The sequence below is a fragment of the Microtus pennsylvanicus genome, chromosome 12 (assembly GCF_037038515.1).
Source record: "Microtus pennsylvanicus isolate mMicPen1 chromosome 12, mMicPen1.hap1, whole genome shotgun sequence".
Lineage (NCBI taxonomy): Eukaryota > Metazoa > Chordata > Mammalia > Rodentia > Cricetidae > Microtus > Microtus pennsylvanicus.
Window position 1 is genome coordinate 34,153,663 of NC_134590.1, and position 19,808 is coordinate 34,173,470.

Consider the following 19,808-nt stretch of genomic DNA (forward strand, 5'->3'; position numbering starts at 1 on the left):
AAAACCGCATGGCCTATGGTATATACTTCTCCTCATTTTATCAAGTAGAAAGATTAGGCCAAGAAATCTGCACGAGGTCAAAGAGCTGGTGCATAAATTCAAATACAAATCAAGGCACGCTGGGTCTAGAGGCCCTGCTCTGTGACGATGAATAGAGCACTGTGCTACTGATTGGACAAACAACAATGCCAGGAGCAGCTTTGAAAGTAGAGCATCATACCAAAAAAGAAGAGAAAAAAGAAAAAACCATTATCATCACTATGAGAACAGGAAAAAGGGAAGTAATTTGGTTACTAAATAAAGTGATTTCTGTGAGTTGTGCTCAGAATAGAGTTGTAATTGCACTGCACGGAAGCATTTGCGAGGACTGGCGACGGCAGAATGCTAACTAGTGCTACCTCACAATTCTGCTCAACGTGGAATAGTTTACAAAGCCCTTTCAACAGAGAGCACCTCGTCTATTCTCGGACCCCTGTGTGGGGCAGATCATCAGTGTGAACCAAATCGAAGACTCAAATTCTTTCCCTTTCTTTTGACTGGGAGGCCTGGCCTACGTCTCTGAAAGCATTTGTTAAAATAAGACGTTTGCATGTATGCAAATGGCCCCGCCAGTTTACAGCGCCAACTCGAGCTGTGCGAATCTGGTACCTGATGCATCTTGCAAGCCCAGCTGGGCTGCGAATTCTCCGAGTGTTTCTTTTTAGGCTAACTGCCCAGTGTGGCAGGGACTTGTTTCAAGTGATCTCAATTTAGATTATGTGCGCTTCTGCGAAGAGACTGAATAAAGTTTCTCTATCAATGGCCACTTTAAGACACTCCCGGACACGGAATATCTTTACTCCAACTGGAAAACTGTTACCACGAGCAATTCTTGTTCATTGTATGAATTCTGTAAATTCAGAGCTCTGTGGCTGTCTCAGAGAAATGAGAACTGATGTACATCGTTGGCTGACACTACTGACCACGAAATAAAAATGCATTGAAGGCAGATATGGAGAAGAACAGTCACAAGCATCTGTGTACCCCAAATATTTCAATGACTTCCATTCTGTATTATTTAGTCCTTAAAGGCAGTCTATTGTTAAACTCTGATATATTTTTAATTTTCAGTAACTACAAATCTGAGAAGCTAATACACAAAATTATGACTTCCATTTTGCAGAGAGTGCTAAGGTTTCTAGTTCAAGTTTTATGAACTTAGTCAAGTAACTTTCAATGGGTCTGCAGAAGCAGCAGAGGCAGGCTGCTCAGACTTACAGTTACCGACAGGCTTGGCAACGGCTGGGTGATCACTGCTCACGAGAGGAAATACAAGCCACACATAATTTGAAATACAGAGCTCTAGTGGGGACCAAGGGCACAGGTCTGCAGTCACGGCTACTTGGGAGGCTGAGTCAGGAAGATCACAAGTTCAAGACCGGATTTCAACTACAGAGAAATGCAGAGGCCAGCTTATGACCTAGCAATCCTGCCAGCCTCTTCTAAAAAAAAAAAAAAAAAACAAAGAAAAGAAAAAGAAAAGAAATGCTATCATGATAAGAAAGGTTATGGACCTGGACCCAATGCTGCATAGGATAGGGCAGAGAAAACGCTTGTCTCATAATGTCTAAAGTTTATATATTTCAAAGCATACGGATTAAAACTAAGGAAGTGGGGAAGAGGGAGGAGGAGACAGCTCTGTAGGTAAGCCCTTGCTGTACAAGGAAGAGGACATGACTTTAATCTGGCAACACCCACTTAAAGGGGAGTAGTTGTAACCTCAGTGCTGGGGGGAGAGGCAAAGACAATGGCATCACTGGGACTTTCTGGCCACCAGCCTAGCTCCAGATTCAATCAGAGATCCTGCTCAAGGGAATAAGGTAGAGGCTAACAGAGCAACATACATGACGTTCTCCTCTGACCTCTGCACGCTCAAGAGCACGAACACGTACATGTAACACACACACACACACACACACACACAGAGGGGAGAGGGGGAAGAATATAAATAAATAAGAAAAAGCTGGCCTTCTCTTTTACTCCTTTTCCCTGGCAGTGAACAGCCAGCTTGGCTTGGCAGTGAGTGTGTTCTATTGAAAGAAACTGGGCTCTCCAGAAAGGCCTGTTCGTTCTCTTGGGAACGTCACGGGCAACAGCAGAAACCTCCTTGTTACCCTGTCTCCAGGCACGGCAGACACATTCAGAGTCACAGAGGTCATGCCTGTGTCTGTCTGGTCCCTAGACTGGGGGATCTGCAGAAATCAGGAGGGAGCCGGCATCTGGTACAGAGGGACATGGAAGAGTATGTGTCTGGCGCTGGGCTGCATCTGCTCTTCCTCTGAAGGTTTCTGAAATGTCTATTGTCCCTGGGAGGGTTGTCTCCCTCTGTCATTAATTACCATGTGGTTGAGAAGATTCACAGACCAGAAGAAAAGGCTGAGTGAGGAAACACGTGCAAATAATTAGAAGAGAAGCACAGTCACGTGAAGCCTATAATTCAGTTAAAAAATTTACTTCTCCAATGGGAAACACCAAGTTAAGAGAACTCAAATCTCTTTGGCATTTTAATTTAGGGAGAAGTGAATCTTGGTTATTTTACCCTCTTAAAAACAGAAATTTGGCTTCTTTAACAGACTCTTAGGAGGAGGGGGTAATTAAGTTAACATGGTCATAAAATAAAATAGAAGAAAAAGCAATTTATATACTTTTTTAAAAATTTTTTTGATGGAAACTCTAATAAATATTAACCACCACACATAAGTCCTACTTTCTGTTCCTTGATGGTAAGATACCTCCTGATTTATTTTTCATAAGCAGTATGGGTCCCACTGACTTCTAACCTTGTGTGCAAAAGGAACGACATGCATCTTTGCTACGTGTATATATTGGCTTCAAAGTAACGCAAAGACATATATGAGGATCCCTGGGAAGGAAGCAGAAGAGTGGCCTGGCTGTGAAGCTGTCTCCCCCCCCCCACCGTGTATGTATGTCCCTTTCTTGCATGGCACATGCCCAGCTAACAGTTCTTCCCAGCTGAGCAACAGTCCTCAAGAATTATCTTTAGCTTCTTTGCTGGGTCCAAAACTGTGATGGCTAGAATCCATCTGGATGTCAAAACAAGAGACTTGAGGTCAAATGCTGAGACATTGGCATGGTTCAATGATTTATACTCTTCACTTTCCACACGCAGAGAATCCTTCCCCCCACCCCCGCATGATTTGCATTTCATTCCAGTTAAGCAACTTTTTTTTTTGCCACATTAAAAGCAGAACCCCAAGTGTGGATAAACTTAGAATGACTTTCAACTCTACTGTGACTTATATAAAGTTAAGTGACAACAACGCAGGCATGCTGGGCTGGTGGCATGGTGTATGTGGCTTCAGGAGTGAGCTAGCAGCGAAAACCTGTCTGCCAAATGAACTCCTAGAGACTAGAGCTGATACTCAGTGCTTCTGTGGGGGACATTCTCTGGGAGTATTCATAGCTGCCTTGACGTGACTTTAAACGCTGCAGGAGAAAGTCTGGGATGTGAAGACATTAACAAGCCTGCAAAACTCTGCTTCCCAGCTAACTTGGATGACACAGGTAAGAACGGACTCAGATAACAGCAAACATGCATGGAAGCAAAAGTGACCCCCTAAATACAGCATCTCCCACCAGAAACACATTCTAAACCATGACTCCCTGTTTGTAGACTGAATGAGAATTGTTCTCAAAGAACTCAATGTTTTACTGTGAAATATGCTTCCCACTGAGTGGTGCAGGTCACTTCCGGAACTCCCAACCTGTACATAACTTTGTGCTCTGCCATCTTATTCCCGTGTGAGACCAGTAAGCACCCAGCATTCCCTTGCTCAGCCTCTGCTGCTCTTTCAAAAACTCAAAAGACAATGATTTTCTTGATGGACTTTTAGCTAAAAGACTTCACAGATACGATAAAAAATAAGATATGCGCATCAAAGTTGTAGAGATTTGATTCTGCATGTTCGTCCTCTCATTTGTATAACTTAGTAACTGTGGTCTAAGTTTAAAGACAGGAGTCAGGCAAGTTTGAAATATGGTGTATGGTGAGGGGATGCTATTCATTACTTGTATTCAGCTTCTAGCTTGGTCTCTGGGATATGCAGATGCTTGAAGGATACAGGAAAAGTATATTTCCAACACAGCCAAAGAATTTTTGGATAGCCAGAAGATACAGTATGATATTATTTTTCATTATTTCACAGACATGCTTATAATACAAGCAGACTTTACATCAGAATTTCTAGAAACACATACTACATGTTTAGGGTAGGCAGATTAACTGTGGGGTCTCACAAACAGGGAAAGAATATATTAGATCTATAAAAGTTAACACTGGATACTTCAAGAATGAGACCGTGGGAACATATAAGGAGCCTATGGAGCCCTTGGGAGGAAGACAAGGTGCTACAGTCAAAGTACCTGAATCCGGCTGCCGGGTCAGCTCTAGCCGGGTCTGCAGGTCACTTACCGTCCTTGCTATGTTCTGAATGTGGGCTGTCACCAGAATCCCCGTGGGCTCGTGTGTGGTTTTGACCTCTAGATGGTGACACTGTTTTGGGAGATGGGACATGGGATTTGACTGGCAGAGGTGGGTCCCTGGAAGCAAGCCTTTGGGGGGGGGGGAGAGCTGCAGCCTAGCCTTATTGATCCCATTCTCTTACTGCCTGACACAATAAAGCCAGCTGCTTCATGCTCCTTACAATATGACCAAGCTCTTCCCACCTCCATACTTTCCCGGACACGATGGGATTAAAATCCCCCAAGATTAGGGACGAAAATAAACCATTCTTCCCTTAAGTGGCTAAGATCAGGTATCTTTTCACAGCGGGGAGAGAAGTAATATAACCACCCACCCTTTGTTTCTCCTTCTGGAAAAGAAGCCAGTGTATGAGTGACCTTTTAAAATGTAAAGGAACAGCAAGAATGAAAGGAATTTCAGGTGTTGAACTGCTCTGAGCGTCAATTTGTTACATAGCATTGACTGCAAGATCACTTGTGAGGAACGCAGTGGTTCTGATGAAAATAAATAAACAAACAAGCTTTTCAACCTCCCTTCAATAAAGCTGTAGACCTGTAGAATTCTGTGGCTTTGATTGTTAAAACACTTCCTCTCCCCTATCCCACACGACCTAGCCAGAGCACTGCACACTGATGCCTTTAGCTGCGACAAAGAGAAGTCATTGCTCCATTCCTAGCTTTTCAATGACCACGTTTTAGAAAACACACTGGCAAATCCAGTCCTCACTTCTCCTTAAGAGAACAAGGTTATTTTTCTAAGTCAGTTATTCTCTAGGAATAGATTGTCCCCTATTTCAAGACACTGAACATATTCTAATGATGGGTCGGTCACATGATGTAATGAGCCATTTAGGAGTAGTATGAGAGTTAACGAGACACAAGCAAGAGAAAAATAAAATGTTATTGCTAGGTAAATCCTGCAGCCCATAATAGCTGACCACAGACACAGGGTCTAATGAAGCACAGAGAGTTCACACTTGATCTCCATTTTAACTAGCCAAGGACTCAGCAGAGACATGCCCCGAGGCAGAATAGTCTATTTGTCTAGAGCAGGGAAGAGCCATGTGGAGAACTTGTAGCAACTGGGGAAATCAGATGAGAAGTCAACTGGCTAGACCGATTCCAAACCTGCGGGCATGCAGAAGGCCAGCCAGGCCAGCCCTCAGCTGGCAGAGCTAACCTGGCAAAGCGCTGTGCTGCAGGCATGACCTTGATCCCAGCTTCCTCCAGCCTCCTGCGCCTTTGGCTTTCCACAGCATCTCTGTCTTCAGGAACGGCAGTGGGCACCACAGCAACCTCCTCAGGGGACTGCTCCTCACCACTGCCCGGAGGAGGTTCTAACCCACCTTGAGGCCACCCATCATGGCCCGTCTGGCTGCAGGGGTCATCTTCACCAGGAGACCCTGTTTCACTTCCCTCCTCCTCTATTGTTTCTGGATAACTAGTGGGTTGGACAACATGGTTTACTAAGCTAAGAGACAGGCCAGAAACACACTGGACATCGCTTCCAAGACATTTTGACATCACTTTTAACTACAAAATAAACAGCCAGAGCCCAGAATGTGATCCTGCTAATCCGAAGCCGACTTAGTGCAGCTGATTAACACAATGCATTTCTCCTACATACTGATCAGGGACTCTTGCAAACTTGGTATGGAAAGCAAAAAACAACTTCTGCTGGAAAGGTAAAATTCATTAGTTTTGATCAGTAAGCAAAAATTTGAACTAAACATTCCCTCAATGGAAAAAGCATAGAATAAAAGTGAGAATTAAAGTCCTTAAAAGGTTACTAAAGACAGGGACTGTTTCCTACTGTTTTACTATTGGGTCCCCAAATCCTAAAAGACAGTACCCAGCGCATTATAGATAGGCAATACTCAACACATACTTGCAGAATAAATATGTACCTTAATACGGAGATTAAAGAAATCGCTTCCTGCTCTTTAAAAAAAAAAAGAAAAACATGTCTTCTATTTATTCTGACCCTTATCTGCACTGATCTTCAAGTCCCATCAGCTCTGTTCTTATCTTTGCTTGCTCTACATGAGTGCATCGAGAATCCTGTTGTATAGTCTTTGTACACCCACTGTAACAGGCTCAGAAATTGGGTGGCCTCCACAGTAGGGCACACGCGACACATGTTTTCCACATTCTGTCCACGGAACTGACCTCAGAGCATCAGCTCCTCAGTGAACTATTCCTTAGCTACCTACTGCGTGCCAGGCACAGTGTTAGGGACCTTCATGAAATTGGTATTTCATGCAAAGCTCTCTGGGATGCGCTGGCCACTTCGTTTCCTTCAAGAATGGCACCGCAAAGTCCTGAAACCTCATTCCTACCTGAAGGGCCTTTCCCCGCCCAGGGGGGAGGTGGCCGTGCTCCAACTTTTCCTGTATTCCTCCCGCTCGGCCTTCTTCTTTCTCAGAGGTGCTGGGACATAGGCCGTCTGGTTGCTTTTGTTCGGGAGGTACTGGTTAAACGGTACTGCAGACTTCGGCTCACCATGGGAAGTCCGTCGTGCAGACATATCATCTTTCTTCACATCCGGCAATTTCCGGTGTGGCAAGTCAGATTCAGAGTCGCTTCCTCTTCCTGGGAAAGAGAGGATGGATGCTGGGAAAGCGTGCTGGGCTAGCAGGGATGCTCAGTGGCATCTCTACAGAATTAAGTAACTCTTGTGTGTTCTGGAATTCATACCCTGAGTTAGAAACTTGGAAAATCCCTAAATTAACCTCCTCTGGAAAAAGGCCTCAATTTTAGTGAGAGAAAACCAAAAAAACTACAAGCATGTTTTTTTTTTATTGTTGTTGCTGCTGGTGGTGGGTTTTTGTTATTTTTTTTTAATAGGGGTAAGTAAGCCTGAGTGTGCCAGGAATTACAGTAAGTGACACATTTGTGTGGAATTCTTTGCCTGCCAAGGTTTGCTTTGGCAGCTCTCAAGAGAAAATCTTACCAGTTTCCCAATGGGATTTTACTTACCTCTAGTGTCTACTGTGCTAGACATTGTGACATGGATGAATTAGAAATTATTTGTCTTTACATATCTTTACCCTGCCTCAGAACACAGAGAAGGTACAAATTATCTAGTAGCAAAGACAGATAAGAACAGCAGAACTTAGAAAAGTGACCACTTGGACTTCTCTGAGGGTTTACCTCCCAAGAGGCTTCATCTTCTACAGAGTTTTCCCAGCTCCCTTGGACAATCTTCTTCCTGCTGCCCCTACCAACCCATGATCATGTCTTCTCCTGGGACAGTTCTTTCTCCCTTTGTTTTGAAAACCAGAGCTGTCCAGGATACAGCTTCTAAGGCACGCCATTGCAGCCAGTGAGTATCTCACACTCAGATGGATACATGATTCAGTTTGGCTGAAGAGTTGTTTTGTTTTGTTTTGAATGCAAAGGAATTCAACTCTGCCAACATCAGCCTTGCTCCTTGATCACAGCCCCAATAATTGTAACACATTCTTTTTGTCCAAGTCTCATGTTGCTAGATTTCTAAGGTCTACTAGAATGAAGCTATCATTAAGAAAAACACAATCATATGAGTAACTGTTATTTTAATGCTGGTTGAAAACTCTCAATCAACGAATGACATCATTCTGACTCTCTTGATAGCGAAGACATTTATGCTTAAGAAGAGAGTCAAGAGCTGGGACAAGGCAGAGGGGGTGGTGTACACGGTTTTGGGTCAGATCCACTCCATTTCCAATTCTGCTATTCATTGGTCTTGTTAACCTGATGTTATCTAAATTGTAAAGTGAGGGTAATGACGCCATCTGCTTTATGGGGCAACTAGAAGGGTTGAATCCACCTGTAACCACTGTTCTGGTCTCTGGCACCGAGTGTTTAATACATGCTCCCTGTTCTTTATGTTGGAACATGGACCTATGATCCCATCAGACATGAGCCGTGGCTTCCTAACATACTTGACTGTCCTTCTCTGTGATACTGGAATGAAAGGATTTACCCCAAAGACTAGACAATATAATGATGTTTAAGAGACCATAAGAGTTAAGAGCACTGGCTGTGAACAAGTTGTTCATTGAATGTGAAATATTCAGACTATGAATTATTCATGGCACTTGCTTACAGTCTCTCTTCTGAAATTTTGGCCATTTCCTGACTTGTTAGGATTTGATTCATTATTTAGCCCCTTACCCACCACAAGTCCTAACAAGTGTATCTGTCAGTGCCAAAATAAAAGGTTGCCTGTAAACAAATACGCACACCACCTTGCCTTGCCAAGCACACAGATTTGTTTCTCCACGTGATAGTAGCCTCTCTTTATAAAGACAGAAACAGGCTCAGAGGAGCCAGACGGGTTCTCCCCTCCCCATGGCTGATTAGTGCAGGCTCAGGGAAACTGGACACCCCAAGTTCTGTCCTGTGAGCACACTGTTCTGAGAGAAACATCTTCTTAAAGTGTCCTGAGTAGAGAAATACTACATTGTGCTGAATACATGAATTAAAGTAAATGAGTATACCATCTACTACAACAGCGTAGTGATGATTACAGTTGTCTTAGATCCCTCAATCTACGCTCTAGGGGCCATATTTCTGCATCTTAGCTAAATATCATCACAACATACTGGAAGCTGAAAACATGTTAACATGTAAGCACACCCCTTTCCTCCTGGAATTACTCTTCAGGACTGTCTCAACAGACATTTTAAGGAATGTTAACTCGCCAATGTCCCAGGGCTTAGCTGTAAAGTGGGTAGCTTCAGTGGTGCACAGCCAAGCTGGCATTTCAGTTCCACCCCTTGCTAGCTCCAGGACACTGGGCGTTTCAACCCCCGTACCCTACGTTCCCATGGCTGACACAGGGATGACACTAGTGCTCGCCTGGGATGTTGTGAGGATTCGGTGAAGTGACTCAGGCGACCTCAGGAAGGCTGGCGTGTTATGCCTGCATAATTGTAAGGCTAGACCTAAAAAAAGATGCTTATCTCATTTTAGCCTGTGGACACGGAAATCTACTAGGTTGGCTTCTCCTCAAATGTGCAAAGTTAGAAAAACATAACAGAGCACACAGTGCAATATTATTTTATCAAAGTCTCACCCTTCTTTCCCACGTGGCTACCAGCAATAGAGCCATTTGTGTCCCTTACCCCTCTCTGCCCCCTCTTCCTTCCACATGTTTGCTGCCAGATACCCTCAGATTACAAATACTTTGTAATTTTTTTCTAGCACTTCATTTTTGCTTACTTGTTATTTCTATTAATGCAATGAGTCATATTTATGAAATATGACTAATTGTCAAAGCAAAATAGGTACAAGGTTGCATCTCTTGCTCAGTGAAGTTTTTAAAGGGCCTTCACAGGTGATGCCGGTGGAGGCTGAAGGAGGTACTTGGTACCTGGTTGGCAAGACAAGTTGGCTGAAGCAAGCCAACTTAGAGCCTTCCTACCAGAAAACCATATCCAACTCAGAATCATGGAGCTTCTGAATGTGACTTGTCTCCTTTGAATTAGTCAATAGGTACCCACCCATATAACAAAGTTGAAGCCTTCCATATGGACCCAATATAAAGGCAAAGAATTTTATGTTAAAATTGCCCCTGATTCCTGATTGTGGGACAAGAAAATGTTAAGACATACCCCCCCGCCCCGCCCCCAAAAGTCTTTCGCTTTCAAATGTGGAACTACTTTAGAACTAGCAATCTTACTGATTAGCATCATTTTAAGGAACACACCAAAAAGGAAGATTAAGAGTTATGTTTTTTCTTTTGAGGCTTCACTAGATCTTGATTAGTTTACAGGAAGAGAAGCCTTAAGATATCAGATTAAGTGGTGAAACCTGTGGAAGACACACAGCGAGGGGGATCGGGGATGGGGGATCGGCAGGGCTGTGTTCACCTGATTGTTCACTGTTCATCTGCTGGAGAAAGCATTTATCCATAGGCTCTAGTTTATCAGCCTTAATTGCTGCAACTAAACTGTGCTTTGGGCTATTTTAGTATAATATTACTAATCATCATCTCAAATGCTTTCAAGATGCGGTTTAAACTCTGAACCCTCAAAGCTGGTGACAGACTAAAGCATCCACAGTACCAGTTACAGAAAAAAAAAAGGTGAAAAAGAAGCCATATTTTTTCGAAGTTAAAACAAACAACATGGGTGACATAGTTTGGCTGAGATGGTTTTGGTAAAAGCAAACCCATGCATGGGCTGTATGAAAGCATAATTAGATCACAGACTTGGTATTTTAACTTCTAGTGCTGTGGGTGGTACTTAAGATGTCAAATAAAATTTCAGAAATATTTCTCAAGCAGCTCACAATGTACCATGGAATTCTTTGGGAGTCACACACTATGCGGCCCCGAGGCTAAGCTGTCTGCGGAAAAGTGTACATTCTGACTTTAGAATAGCGACTTCAGAATAAAACCTCTATCGGGTTAGGGAAAGTAGCCCTGGTAAATTAAGAGGAACCCACTCGGACCCACACTTCTTGAGGCCGACACAGTTAAACTACAAGACCGACAGTGCTTTTCATCATTTAGAAATATTGGGACAAAGGCTTAAACTCCTGAAGACACATCTGTAAAATAAGGATCAGGGGTGTCTCCCAGCTTTGTGCAAGGAAAGCTAAGATGTAGCGAGACACCAACATCGATGCTGAAGGTTAAATAAGACACTGCCTGCTAAGCGTCTGGTCTAACTTAGAACCTGGACCTGTGAAACACCAAGTATCACCAGGACCTGCATGGCCGAGGGGCTTGGAATACGGCTCAGTGGCCCAGCCCTCATCTAGATGTCACAAGGCCTGGTGTCAATCGCAAACAAAAAAAACCTACAGTAAGAATTTGATGTAACAAGAAAAGAAACAAGAAAAAAGCCACAAAAGAGAATCCTGATCTGAGACAGTAGAAGAATATCCCCAAATATAACTATCAACCAAGCAACATATGCAAAAATAGAAACAAAAAAATCCCCCACCAGCCTTGCTGTTTTCCTGCAAGTTTACACATGCAGAACCAAGCCAGCTGCCCTCCTTAAAAGCCCCGAGGCAGAAGAGAACTAAAGCAAGCAGCCCTTAGTAACAGCCACTGAACTCCTAGCAGGCTACAGGACCGCACTTCTTAAGTCTTTTTTTCTTTTTTGGTAGCAAAAATAATGATCATTCCATACAAATAATATCAGATTCGTAGGATTTAAATAAAACTCAGCCTTGGGGCCAAATGGCAGTCTGGCACTGCCCTGTTCATTCACGGCCGTTTGCACTGAGCTAGCCCAGCAGTGAGACATGCTAAGCATCAAACTGACTGATAAAACGGGTGCTAATGAAGAGGGGCAGCACCCCAGCCCTGTGCGCTGTAAGTGCACTTCTAGCGTGCCGGGGAGTTGTCCCGTTCTCACTTATGCATCTCCCTTCTTTGTACCCACAGTGTATAAACTTGAGCACACTTTATGAGCTAATGGTCTGCACAGCATCTTGATTCAGGCACCAATGATGTAACACATTTTTCTAGCAGAAGATACATTCACTGAGGCAGTGTTCAAACGAACTGCTGGCAGAGCCAATCAAAGTTCTGAAAGCCATGAAAAATAACAGCCAAAGACCTTGCCCACCCCTTTCCAGTTTCATAGAATTACCAGGCTCTCGCCAGGTGGATATGGAGACTGCCTTCCCGGCATTCCACTCTCTAACCATGACCCCGAAACTCCTGTTGCTGATTAATTCCAAGAGCCGACCTACCATCACTGCTTCCCCGGAGAACTACATCTGGTGAAGGTGTCTGCCGGGAGCGGGAGCCGAAAGAATCCAGGCTGTCGAAGGAGTCATCTCGGCCGTGGCGAGGAGGAGAGAGGGAGTCGCTGCGTTCAGAGTCCCAGCAGTCGATGTAGCCACTGTCTCGGATACTGCGCTTAGGGCTCTCAATGTCATCAGTCTCCTATCCCGAAATAAAACAGAGGAATTTCAGATATGACTGCAGCATACATAGATTATCCGGCTTCCAGTGATCCACGAAGATACTCGCGATCTGGTGTGGAAAAGTCATAGCAGCTAGCTACCGAGACTAATGAGCATCAACAGGTGATTAGCCAATTCCTCCAGCTTTCTCTCCTGCATCCTTTCAATTAGAATATCATGCACATCAACAACAACAAAAAAAATCCCCAAGTAACTCACATCCCACACACATTTTTTAAAAAGCAATTACATATAGAAAATCACAAAGTTTGGATTCAGAAGAATGCAATGATCGTTGACAATAAGGACAAAACCTTTAACCTGTCTTTCGGAATCCATAGCCGCATGTCTGTGAAACGAGCCCCTAGTTCAGCACCACTGCCCAGGGTTATGCTATCTGGCAAAGACAGGCAGAATCAGGGCTGTAAAATTCTGCAGCAGTATGCTTCCATCTCCGGCTACCTTGGAGGAAAATTCCTGCTCTGAAAGCGAGCTGTCTTTCTGAGGCAAAAGTTAAAAAAAAAAAAAGGCAATGAAAAATATGCAAACTGCTTTTCCTGATGCCTCAGAAGAATCCAGGCATGCTCTCTCCCCGCCAGCTCTTGGCGTTGGGGGAGCTGCAGGCACTTGTGGCTGACCCACATGTTCGGAGCGGGGAGAACAATGGCTGTCTTTGACAGCCTGTGATTATAAATTCTTCCTAGCACAAGCGGCACATACTAAAACACTGGAACTCCAGCAGAAGAAAGGTCAGTCAAAACCATCCTCACCCTCGTATTATAAGAAAAGCCTTGTTCCCGCCGGTGCCTTCGCATTCATTACAATAGTCCGGGCTGGTGAAAACAAAAATAACTCCCGTCACTCAAAGATAAACCTTCGCTCAATATCCCGGAGACTGTCGCTAGAAATCAAGACTGTGGATCACACTGGCAGAGGAGTGTGCTCTCACGGACAAAGAGCGGAATGTTGCCCCACAGATTTCCCCGGGATGCACATGGAGGTCCCCCCTGCATTCCCAATGGAAAGGAAAAAAAAATAAATCAGCATTTCCCATGTTTGCAGTTGGAGACGCTGGTCTATTCTATCTGAGGTACCCCTGGGAGCCCATGCCTTTGCAGGAAGTATATTTGCTGTCTGCTTCTAACAATTGGGGAGGGGGGCTTCTGAACCATTCTCCACCCTGGGGAGATAGGCACGGGGGGGGGGGGGGAGGCTGGGATGTTTGCAATTCACAAGGCACACTCAGGTTTCCCATCAGGAGGAAGGAGTGGGCAAGAGGGCAGGGGTGGGGGTGAGGAAAACCCTGCAGCCCCTGAAGAATAGGCTGTCAAACACCTGGGTGAGTCTAGCAATACAACACTCTAGAGCAGTGGTTCTCAGCCTTCCTAATGCTGCGACCCTTTAAAACCGTTCCTCATGTTGTGGTGACCCCCAACCACAAAATTATTTTGTTGCTACTTACTTCATAGCTGTAATTTTGCTCCTGTCATGAATTGTAATGTAAACACCTGACATGCAGGACATCTGATGTGACCCCTGTGAAAGGGTCGTTCAACCCCCTTGAGACCCACAGGTTGAGAACCACTGCTCTAGGGGAAGGTAGAAATGCCAGTTATGGAAATTAAGGTTAATTACTTGCAGGTCAAAAGTTAACATGAATTTGGAACAAAATCCAGGCCTGAGAAGTTGAAAAAAGAACTCATGACTCACTGAAAAAATATAGATCTGAACTAGACAGAGGTTCAAATTTAGCTTCCTTGGGAATACAAGTTATTATTGTAAATTACTCATCGGCCAAATGACTAAAATATGAAGTTTACTTTTATTGAACAGTTACTATATGTCCGGGTCATGCTTTTTGCATATCATGTTATTTACCCCTATAACCAGTCAATATGGTAGTTAATAACATCCTTATTTTATAGAGGAGAAAAACGGGAATCGGGGAGTTACTTTAACTTAACCCACACAGTTAAGAAGTAAATACTTAAAAATAAAACCTAAAACTATTCACCTCTGGAGGTTGGCAAGATGGCTCAACTGGATGTTGCCCGCACCTTGCACGGTGAATGCTGCCACTCTGGGTTATGTGTCCTGCATGATGCTGCTTATGACCATATGGCTGGGTCTAAATCTCGCTAGCTGTGTGATATGAGGCAACTCATGTTGCCTCACAGATCTTCATCTATACAATGACACCCATCCAACGGGGCTTCAGGGACTATTAAACAGGCGCCATGTGGAAAATATTCAGAACAGGGGATGAAGCAGAATAACAACTCTAAAGAGCATCAGCAACGGTTTTAACTACTCTTTCTTCAATGAGGCATGCGCATTTTAATATAGAAATTATCAAATATTTATACACTGACGTCAAGGGCAACACTTTCCACACTGATCTGTTCTTTTTCTACTTAGGTCTCGATGACTGGGAGACGCAGACTCTCAGGGGGTGGGGCCACTAGTTGCAGCTAGCAGCGACATGCTTATAGGCTGCTTGGGGCAACATGACAAAACTGAATTTTCCAGAAGATTAATATCAGAAAGGCTTTCCACGGAGCCTGGGTCTTCCTCGCACCTCCAACTGCAGTAGAAGATTCAGGAAGAAAGAGGGTCAGTGTGCTTATTCCTGGAGCCTCAGCGGCTTTCTCCCTGGTGCTCATGGGAAAAACAGAAAGCTTGCCATGTTCACGACTATGTCGTAAGCTGAGTCTCCGGTGGGGAAACAAATGGCATGGACAGTCTGAGAAGTGGAAAACGGGTCACTGTGACCATCCCTGGCCCTGTTGGCCTCCCAGGAATGCCACAGGTAAAGCAAGAGGCTGACCTGTCAGCCAGAAATAAAAGATGTGGCCATCCACTGGACTTGCAGCTTTACTGGTTTCAAACAAGTCGCCACCCCCTTTTTTTGGTGTGGGTGTGGGGGTTGCTATAAAGTGAGGCTTTGGAAGAGGGTAGAAAATATAAACCAGCAAAGAGAGGTATGCTTACATCTTTAAGGGGTCTAATTGCATTGTCTGTACCTTTCGCCTTAGAGCACAGCACTTTCTGTCTTCCACAGAGTACTTGAGGGAAGGCAGGGAAGACTGAACACAACCCACTGTACCAACTGCTCGCTGTTCTGGTGAAAGAGGGTTCGGAAAGGGAACGGGCGCCGCTAGCCTCCACAAACTCTGAACTTATTTCACGAATCCCCCTCTCTTCCTAGTCCCTCGGTGAGTGTTAATGAGAGCCAGCAAGGGTCTGCGGGTGACTGACAGCATCTAAGACACTCCAGATGCCTTCTCTGGAGAGCTCTACATTTTTCTGCTCGCTGTGTGATTTACGGGGTGGCTGAGTGCTGCTCAAACATGTCTGAGGTTTAGCTTCTCCAACACGACTGCCCATGCCTCACTCCTCACAGTTGGGGAAGCAATTCCTTCCATGGATATTGCCTTCTAGGAAGCATTCTATCCCCAGAGACACAGCATCATAAAAATAAATCAATACACACCATGTTTGTAGGACCCCCATGTTCTGACTGGAGAGACCACAGATAAACAGAAAAAAAGGTGAGTAGATACAAAATTGGGGGATGAGTTTGATGGTAGCGGCTCTTTTGTGCACTTGTCTCTCTTGCGTTTGTTTGCTTGTCACCCCCTCATCCTTCCTTCTTTTGATGCCCCCACCCCTTGGATCAGGAGGGGTGGGCCAGTCATACCACTCCATGCCACCCCTGGTCACAATGACTAGGGAAACAGGACTACCATTCTTTGGAATTCCTCTGGGTCTAGAGGAGATACTCCCTTACCTTTCCTAGAAGCGTCTTCCCCGGAGATGCTATTAGCTGCATCCCTTTATGAGGGTTGCCTTGCTTAGAGGAAGGAGAGTAAATTCCAGAAGAGATGGGGGATGATGAGTGAAGGCCATGGAGAAATAACCTGCATTGCTCACAACACTGAGAACACCAAGCCCCCTCACAACTCAGGACTCCTGCTAAGAGTAAGTACCCTAGAGTTACTTGTTGTGGGATACTTTGTTTGTGTTCTGAGAAATTATACATATTATATATAATATATCATGTATGCATGTATGTATGTATTTTCCCGAGAGAGGGTTTCTCTGTGAAACAGTTCTGCTGTCCTGGAACTCACTCTGTAGACTAGGCTGGCCTGGAACTCACAGAGATCTACCTGCCTTTACTTTCTGAGTGCTGGGAATAAAGGTGTGAGCCACCACCACCCAGTATATATTTACTTTTTATAGCCCAAAAATAAAAAGCCTTTATAAAGCCTTTCTTTCCTACGTCTCTCCTTGCAGATGGGTATGAATTTATGACCGAGTTCAAATCAATGAGAAGTTGTGAGTTATTGTCACAGACTAGAACGGAATGCCGCGGACTAGGTAATTGAAAAAGAACCTGCGTCTCAAAGTTCTACAGTCTGCTAAGTCCGATGCATGGTGCTGGCATGGAGAAAGACCTTCACAACACAACAGAAGCCATTCTCTACCTAGAGGATGCACGTGCCGCGGACGGTTTGCCTTGGTAACCCAGCTGGGATAACAAACCCGTTCCTGCAACCACAGCATCAATTCATTTGTGAGACTGTACTCCCCACGGCCAAATAGCCCTGAAAATATAACTCCTGTAGCCACCGCCGCAGTTCAAGTCCAGCATGAGTTTTATGGGGGACATTCAAACCACAGCAGGATATAGTGTGTAATTTTCTAAAGGCGTGCTCAAAGGCTAGCCCTCTTTTCTGTTCTTCCTTTTTCCTGACTTGAATGTGGACGTGACAGAGAAAGTCTGAGCAGCCAGTTTGAGTCAACGGAGAAGAAGCCATGGTCTAAGGAGGATGGTACACGGGACAGAGGGGTCCGGGTGTTCTGGCATCGCCCAGGTGTAGAACTTCCATACTCGCTCTGGACTGCTTGCTCACCCCCAAATCCCACTTACATGAGAAGAAATAAAGTATTTTTTCAGCTGTTATTGAGTTTTTACATTTTGCATTTGAACCCAATCATTAGTGAGAATATGGAAAAATACAGATCACAGGTAAGTATCTTTTAGGTCATGTTATAGGTCATACTGCTATGAATTGTAATATCTGATACGCAAGAGACCTGGCGTGTGACCCTGTGGAAGGGTTGTGACCCACAGATTGAGAACCACTGCCTTAAGGAAAGAAGACCAATTTATTAGAAAGTTGGAACAAATTCTTGCTTTCAGAATTAAAATCATGAAGTTCTAAATATTCTGAAAACTTTATTCATTCTCTCTCTCTCTCTCTCTCTCTCTCTCTCTCTCTGTGTGTGTGTGTGTGTGTGTGTGTGTGTTATTTGGACATGTGGGTCTCAGGGATGGAAGTCAGGTTATAAGGCTTGGTGGCAGCATCTTTACCCATGAGTCAACTTGCTGCCCTTTTGAATATCTTTCAGTGAGTCTCATTAGTGGATTTAGTTTTGTATGGTAGAAAAGCAAGGAAGAGCTGGCCTCAATTATTTGTGCCCTGAGATGGCCCTGACCAAAATACAAGGATGATAACCACAGGTGAGCCTTCCTGCTTACGCAGGCTGCTCGGTAGGGATTCTCTTGTCCAATACTAGGAACCAATATTTTGTATGATTAACTATATTGCTTAGCCTTTAAAAGGCTCCATAAAAGCATTCCACTGTTTCTTTAACAAATTCTTACCTTCTGCCAATCTTTCCCAAGAGCAAACAAACCAAGCTTTGAATGATACGCCATCAAATAGTTTAATAAACATATCAAGCTCTAAAACCATTTTCTGAGTGTACAGATCACTCAACGACAATGGGCATCAGACACACACAGTAAAAGGAATACTTCTAGCTTCTCAGAGCCCATCTAGGGTGGCAGCTGGGGCAAGGACATAGCTGGCATCACCTCGCCCACATCAAGGGCCTAACAGGCCAGCGCCATGACCTTTAGGCTCAAAGTGCAGGGCAAGCGTTTGTTCTTGTATAATGCCACATTGTTTAATTTGGGCATCACTCCTCCAAATGCACAGGCCATGAGCTGGCCATACACCAACATACCAAACTCACTCTTTTGTAACCACAATTGTAGCCAGCTGAGCTTTTCCATTCACTAAAGAGTGTGATTATAAAACTTCAAGGGAGACGAGACTCAGGGGACAAATACACTCTGGGTAAGACACCCTGCCCTTTTCTTTAGTACATACCTTGGGTCAGAACAGTTCTACCTGAGAAGCCATAATTATCTTTATTTTAGTAAAGTTTTCTTTTTATTCTATGTGTATAATATTTTCTCTGCACGTATGCCCACAGGGGTCAGAAGAAGGCATCATATCCTCTGGAACTGGAGTTACTTAAGGTTGTGGGCTACCATGTGGCTACTGGGAACTGAACCCAGGTTCTTTGGATGAGTATCAAATTCTCTTCCCCACTGAGCATTCTGGTCCCAGAACTGTAATAATCTTAAAAACGTGCCGCTTTCCCACTCTGTCCAACCCTCGGGGGATGAGGAAGAAGAACCAAGTCACCTTTCGCATCTGAGCCAACAGTCCTTCGAACTCCTTCAGGTTCAGCGTCGTTCCACTGTAGGACGCGCAGCTGTTTGCAGCTTTCCCCAGCCAGTAAATGGTCACTAACACCTAGGGAACAAAACAACGTATACGAGTAGCAGGATTTGTCCCGAGGAATGATATTTCCACTCCGGGAACGGCAAAGCAGGAAGGAACAGCTCAGCGACGCTGACTTGTGAAAACCAGTGCAGGCTGCATCCATTAACTTGAGATCACAGTAATGGGAACCCAAAGGTTCTGCTGACCCAGACACACGGTTCAGTCAAGTAAGTCTCCAGCGCTAGGCAAGAGGAGGTTGTGAGAAAGTGATCTCTGAGTGAGCAAGGAGGCAAAATAAATCCTCCAAAACGACATCCTCGTCACTCAGCATTTTCCCACAAGCTCTTTGGAGTCTTTACCCAGACGAGCAGTGCAGGAGACCGTCAGCTCCATTTGAGACGGGTGCTTTCGGAGCCCCTCCTTTTCACTCCTGTGCATGGAGAACCTACTGGAATGGATGGCAAAAATCCCGAAGGAGCGGTAAAGGTTACTGAGTGTCCCGCAGCACGGGATCCACACAGTACATCTAAGGGAAGTCAGAAGAAAGCAAGGTCCAGAGAGTGGGACCTGCAGGAGAGCACAGCCGCATCCTCATTCATCTGAGATGGGAAGATTTTAGCCTTGACACAGTTGCTATCAATTAACCAAACTTGGACGCTGAAGAATGTTCATGAATATCCAGTGGTCTGAGGTTACTGTCCTACATTAGTTTTGTGCTGTCTCTCCAAAGAACTGTTCACAAAAGCACAAATGTGCTTTACTTTGAGTTGCCGTGGGGGGGGGGGG

General features: G+C 44.6%; 1 protein-coding gene across 27 annotated transcripts in view; it reads right to left on the reverse strand.

Moving 5' to 3' along the window:
- The window catches only part of Limch1 (LIM and calponin homology domains 1), a 303,949-nt gene that overhangs the window by 65,489 nt on the left and 218,652 nt on the right, over positions 1-19,808 (reverse strand). For 12 of the 27 annotated variants that reach the window (XR_012907248.1, XM_075943248.1, XM_075943267.1 and 9 more), the window contains exons 6-8: positions 18,942-19,052; positions 12,220-12,415; positions 6,861-7,113 (exon numbers count right to left, since the gene is read on the reverse strand). Coding sequence is in view for 24 of the 27 variants with exons in the window: in XM_075943248.1 (XP_075799363.1) it covers positions 6,861-7,113; positions 12,220-12,415; positions 18,942-19,052 (560 nt within the window). In the remaining 3 variants the exon portion in view is untranslated. Of the gene's footprint in view, positions 1-5,701; positions 5,963-6,860; positions 7,114-12,219; positions 12,416-12,756; positions 13,108-18,941; positions 19,053-19,808 lie in introns of those variants that run through there. The other 15 variants (XR_012907247.1, XM_075943265.1, XM_075943246.1 and 12 more) reach the window with 7 other exon arrangements.